This window comes from Maniola hyperantus, chromosome 5 (assembly GCF_902806685.2).
Source record: "Maniola hyperantus chromosome 5, iAphHyp1.2, whole genome shotgun sequence".
In the NCBI taxonomy this organism is placed as follows: Eukaryota; Metazoa; Arthropoda; class Insecta; order Lepidoptera; family Nymphalidae; genus Maniola; species Maniola hyperantus.
In genome coordinates this window covers 9,379,305-9,385,769 of record NC_048540.1, presented here as the reverse complement: position 1 = coordinate 9,385,769, position 6,465 = coordinate 9,379,305, and the positions used below count along the sequence as shown (strand labels likewise).

General features: G+C 33.9%; 1 protein-coding gene across 1 annotated transcript; it reads left to right on the top strand.

The window, feature by feature from the left end:
- Positions 1-3,518: 3,518 nt before the first annotated feature.
- On the top strand, positions 3,519-4,891 carry LOC117982557 (endocuticle structural glycoprotein SgAbd-5-like). The gene is made up of 4 exons (XM_034968921.2): positions 3,519-3,527; positions 3,612-3,739; positions 3,868-4,045; positions 4,832-4,891. Exons 1-4 carry the CDS (start codon positions 3,519-3,521, stop codon positions 4,889-4,891), a joined length of 375 nt encoding a protein of 124 aa, XP_034824812.1.
- The last annotated feature ends 1,574 nt before the right edge of the window (positions 4,892-6,465 follow it).

Sequence of the window (6,465 nt, the reverse complement as noted above, 5' to 3'; positions counted from 1 at the left end):
AGTTATGTTTTAGCAGTCTTTTTTTAAATCAAAGTTTGATAAATAGAGATTGTTTTAAATAATATTCTTTGTTTCATTCTAGTTGCAGTGTTTATTACTTCTTTGTATTATAGTGTTAATGACAAGTGCTGCATCTTTAAAAAACTCTACAGTAAAAGAGAGTGATGCACAAATATTATCCAACGAGTACACAATCTATGAAGATGGAAATTACAGATTTAGGTAATATTTATAATTCTTACTACAGGAGGTATCTGCCTACAATTTAAGGACTAGATCATTTTCAAACAAATAACTAAAATGATGGTACCGGCAAGATTGAAAACTTGCGTCTCTCTGAGTATTGCGTCCGGAGCTAGACTGAGTAGAGACTTAACTGAAATTTTGGCTCTGAAGGATAGAGGAGCCGTTAGCCTAGCGGTAGCGGTCAAAGGCCGCTTTGGTTGCAATACTCAGACTAGGTAATATATTTTATCCAAGTAACTTGGCTTTCATTAAACTTGAAAATGAATGACGAATTTAACCTGCAGAAATTATGCAAATATTATTTTCAGTTTTAAAACATCAAATGGGATAACAAGATCAGAAACAGGAATAATAATAAATAAAGGGCAGCCCAATGAGCATGTTAAAGTAAAAGGCCAATATACTTACTTTAATACCAACGGAAAAGAAGAATTGGTTCTTTACACTGCTGACGAAAATGGCTACAGACTTCGGTTACCAGTACGTATTCTAGTAAATACCTATACTTATTTTAATTTCTTTTCTAGACGTTTTTCATATTTCGTACCAGTGTCAAAATTTTCATAGGTTCCTGACCTGAGGTTGGTAACCTGAAATTTTCACAGCATGTGTAATATTCTGTAAAAAATTCAGGTCTACGATGGAATGATGGATGGATGGATGGAAGAACCCTTTCTGTGCGAGTCCTACTCGTATTTATACTGTGATAAGACTGATTTATATGTGTGTCATAAGTGCACCATATCACGTAACTGTACGGCGCGGTGAGGTCTACGCGTCATACACTTCTTCAAGCTTCACGCCTAAGTTTAAGTATCTACTTATAGAATCTTGATGCACGCTATCTAAAAACTATAGAAAGTTTATGATTTTTTGAATTTTTAGATTTTTAAAACCAAACAATATACGAGACAGTGCTGGTATTTAATCCATCGATTTCAAAAAACCTTGTGTTTGTTTCTTTTAGGAGAAATCATTCCCTGGTAAGAAAAAAATCAATAATAGATTACTTTCAAGTGCTGTTGCATCACTGCTTGGTTGATAAATTCACTGAAAAGATGAAAAGAGGAGACACAACTCGTATGGTGGATCTATACATAATCAGAAGGTAAATATAATTACATTATATATAAATTATAATTCAACAAAAAAATATTGTTATTGTGTAATTTTAGCTATAATATTATATACCTATCAAAAATATCCTTGAATTTAAGGTAAGTAAATACCTACTGATAGAGAAAGAACCCGCGAGGGCCAGACCTTCGATATTTTATAAGAGCTGAAAGTTTATCTGCGTATTGTCCCCAACAGGAAGGAACGATCGATCGACTTCTATGAAGTTTGCATCATGGTGGCTTTGGTAGATAACAGTAAAAAAGACGTCTAAAATCTTACGTCTAAGTATAAAATGTAGTTAATAATTGTAATGTGTATTTTTTTACATTTTCCTCGGAATAGTATTAGAACGTGATTACGTTATGCATTGTCAATCATGGCAACCCCCTCCCAGACACGCTTAAAGTTCAATAAATTGTTAAAGTTTTAGTAGGATATTTTTGTATATAGGTATATTTATTTCTAAGTTTCGTGTTCTGTGTAAATAGTGAATATTTTTAAATTAATGTTATAAATAATTATAATTCATGTCATAATAATTTACCTATAATAGGTAACTTACAATCGTTGATATATTATTATCATAATAAAATGTCTCAAAGTTTTGGTCTTTTTTATTAAAAACCAGTCAAGTGTGAGCTGGACTCGTACACGAGGGGTACACCATCGTACAAGAATTATCAAACTACATAGTATGGCAAGTTAATTGGCTAACGGACTGCACCACCTTGATGTGATTTAGTAAGCTGTTTTGTGATGGAACTACAAATTCACGGTTCTTGGGTTTTCCCTTTACTTATGCAGCTTGTTCTATATGACATTGCTACCTGCCAAATTTCATAATTCTAGGTCAATGGGAATCACCCTATAGGTTCTTGACAGACCCGACAGACAGCATACACAAATAGTGAAGTGATCCTATAAGGGTTCCTTTTTCCTTTTGTGATACGGAACCCTAAAAAGCTAGGATTGAAGAATTTTTTGTTTAGCATTAAGAAATCACAAGAACCAAATTATTTCAAGAGGCTTTCGTGCATCGATCTTTAAAATTTCAGAATATAAATATTTTAGGTATATTTTGATCACAAAAAGACACACGGTCGTTAACAACGGTAAGTAGTTTCAATATAATGTAAATAAGAATTACGATATAGATAACTACTTACACGATCAATTAATCAGAAATGAAAGATTCGTAGGAGAACCAGATTAACCGATAGCTCAGCGGGTTGCAAAGCTGAAAAGGCAAGGGACATGGCACATTTAAGCCTCAATAGCTCAACCGGTATAGGAGTGGACTGAAAACCGAAAGGTCGACGGTTCAAACCCCGCCCGTTGCACTATTGTCGTACCTACTCCTAGCACAAGCCTGACGCTTAATTGGAGAGGAAAGGGGAATATTAGTCATTTAACATGGCTAATATTCTTTTTAAAAAAAAAAAAAAAAAAAAAAAAAAAAAAAAAAAAAAAAAAAAAAAAAAAAAAAAAAAAAAAAAAAAAAAAAAAAAAAACATTTATTATGTAGTTCGAAAAACCGATAGACATTGGGGTCGCAAGGTGCTTGGACCGGAAAGCGTAGTGTTGGAAGACCCCCACTAGGTATGGACAAACGACATCAGACGAGTTGCAGGGAGATGCTGAGACATATTATTATGTCCAGCAATGGATGTCTAGCGGTTGACAATGACGATGATGAACTTCGGTGAAACTTGTTTTCTTGTAGTACGGATCTTGTTCAATCACGGATTTTTAGTACATGCATTTGGTAAAGGAGCTAGTTCAAGGACTCTACAATGATAAATAACAAATTATTAATATTTAGTTCCAACAGGTTCATCAATTTGTAAACCACAGAATCAAGTAGGTAGGTAGTTTCAAGTAATAATAATGTATCTTCCTAGAAGACTTTTATTTATTTGTATTTAGTGCTTAAATAATGCTTAGCATACTGTATGTCTTTGGGAATTAGATTTATGTAGATTTTCTAAATAAGTCTACCTGGTTGTATCAGGTAACTCGGCTTTTATAAAAATGTTTGCATAAAAGCAACGTTATAAACATAAAATCATCATCCATTATACAAACCTTCAAGGAGTGTAGAAGTCTGCGTTTCTTACCTATCTCAGTTTCAGCATAATTATTATTTGAACAAAATGTTCAAGGTATAATAATGCTTATGCTAGGTCGTTAATAAGTAGTTAGGTGTTATATAAATATTATATTTATAAATTTTGTTTATATTTTAGGCGCGTTGTTTATTAGTTGTTTGTTCTTTAATCGTTTTGGCTACTGCTGTCCCTTTAGCGAAGGACAGTGAAGCGAAAATATTAAATAATGAATATACAATCGATGAAAAGGGAAATTACGAATTTAGGTACGTAACTAACTACAGTTGTGAAGATTGGTTTTGCTAAGCACAATTATTGCCCAAATGTAATAGATTTCATCCACGTTACCTATTAAGTATACAGTTTTTGCTACTTAGTCTGATGTAATTTGCAGTTTCAAGACATCAAACGGAATAACGAGAGAAGAAACAGGATCAATTGTTAATGAAGGCCAACCAGATGAGTATATCTTAGTCATTGGTCGTTATACTTACTTTAATACAGAAGGTCAAGAAGAAATAGTTGAATACACAGCTGGAGAAAATGGATATAACATTTCGCCGCCAAAGCCCGTAATAAGTATTCATGTGACATTAATAATTTAATTGTTGTTATAAGTCCCGCAAATTGCTATTGCGCTGGAAGCATGTCAGCTTAACATCGAAATGACGTTATTTTGACGTCAGCCGAAATAAAAATGTACTGATTGTTCGAAACTTTAGTCTAGTGCTGACGTCACTAAAATGGCGGCCACGCGCATTAGCAATTTGCGGGACTTATATGCTATAACATAGCTAATATGATTTGCTAAACCCACTAGCCTTGGTAATGCAATAATACGATCGTTTACCTTTGGACGGAAAGTAAAATTTTTAGGGAAACACTCTAATCAACTATTTTTATTAAGTATATTTTATTTGAAGTTATTTCTATACACAACTTATATTATTGGATGCTGTTAAAAATACTGGGGCCCTTCTGGTTGGCTTAAATATATTTAAGTGCCAGACGAATAGTATAGACGAATGGCGTTGGTATTTTACCATCACCATATTAATAAGTGCTCTATGACACCGTTCATGTCACGTCTAGGTGCATGATAGGTGGTTAAAATTAAATTACAGTCAAACTTTGACCATCAATAAAAGAAAATAGGTTACCCAAGCCAGGGTTTGTTGACTTTGAACTAAAATTTTACCTTAAAGTTTAATCATCGAGGTATAAGACTGACTCATGCAAACTAGTTTATTTTTCATTGGCAATGAATTAACGATGATCGTAACGTAAATTTAGCCGCATGCAATGGAACTGAATCTGAATTAGTTACTTTTACCAATTTTGTTCTGTTTCTTTTTTAGGTTGATATGCCTGCTCTAGGTGTACCTCCGAACGTTGTTGCAACGCTACTTGGAAAATAGGGAAAGCACATAATTCAACGCTTCCTTTGTCGGGATAGCAATTGGCAAGCTTAACATTTTTGTAGGTACGAATAAAAATATAATAAATATGCTAACTACCAAGAGCATTTTTATTGAAGTATTCAATGTCTAGTGCTAAAATTAAGGTGATAACAAACTGTAGACCTAATCATATACATGAAGCAACAAAAATCTAAGGCTAAGCCTATAGTATCAGGATAATTTTCGTCTCTCATAAATATGCAATGCTCCGTGGTTTGCCAGCTTTTTGATAAGGAAACGGCACTGGCCAGAACAAGGTTATGCAAAAAGTTTGGCATTAAGTCTTTTATTAACGAATATTATGTTAATTGGGGTAGACCACAAATACTATAATAAGGTATATGTATATCTAATAATAATAAATAAGAATTAAAATACCTGTTTTGGGAGATAGACTTAAAAACAGAGCAGCATGCCAGACAAATTATTGAAGGATGTTTTATTTTATTTTAGAAGGTAGCTAAAGAAATATGTTATGAAAAAAGCTCACCTGAAAGAAGTATACGATATTTGTATAATCAATAATGATGTGCCTCGGAAATCACGTAAAGCCTTCGGTCCTGCGTCTGATCTCTCTCCGATCGTGTTGGATTCCGTCCCATGAGAGTGCGGGGGTAGAGAGAGCACCTGTGTTTGCGTACATATATTTTGTGCACTATAACATTTTCCGCGCAGTAGGCTCATCACTATGGAGGCAGACCGCCGCGTAGGTCGTGAGTCGTGACCGAAATTCGGTCGGAAGGGCTTTATTAATCCTACTAATATTATAAATGGGAAAGTGTGGATGTTTGGATGTTTGTTACTCAATAACGCAAAAACTACTAGACGGATTTGACTGAAATTTGGAATGAAGATAGATTATACTCTGGATTGACACATCGGCTACTTTTTATCACGGAAATTGAAAGAGTTCCTGCGGGATTTTGAAAAAAGTAACTCCACGCGGACGAAGTCGCGGGCATCAGCTAGTTAATAATAATTATGCACCCGGAAAACTATAAGTAAACATATGACTTTTTGTGGAAAAAACTATTATTTTCTTAAGGATTGAATACAATATGTTAAATTTTTTCTACGTCGTATTCTTAAGACATTGCTGAGGAATGAGGATCATGCCCCCTATCCATTAATAAAAATAATAATGGTAGGAATTTTTGGGATCGCAATCTTCAATTCTTCAATTCCTTTGAGATTTCAATTCTTCAATTCAATTCTTGTATCGATAACGCGTACTTATTACTTATAACATCAGATTTCAAAGTATCATTGAGTAATTTTCATATTTTAGTTTGATGTGTAATATTCTTGTATCATCAAATGACGCTCATAAATCCGCGTGAATTTAGGTAGTAAAAATCCCGTAGGCAATCAATCTTTGATATCCCGGCATACAAGCAGCCTAAGCTGCCTAAGTCACATTCCAGGCCTTTAACTGTACCCATTCAAAAATTCGCATTGATTCATTGCTCCGTTGCAGCATGATCGAAGGACAAACCAACAAGCAAACATACCTTCATATTTATAATATTACT

Excerpts from the sequence above, each read along its gene's own strand:
- LOC117982557 (XM_034968921.2), top strand. Across the intron at positions 3,740-3,867 it reads AAGGGAAATTACGAATTTAG|TTTCAAGACATCAAACGGAA; the intron begins GTACGTAACTAA and ends TGTAATTTGCAG. Across the intron at positions 4,046-4,831 it reads ACATTTCGCCGCCAAAGCCC|GTTGATATGCCTGCTCTAGG; the intron begins GTAATAAGTATT and ends TTTCTTTTTTAG.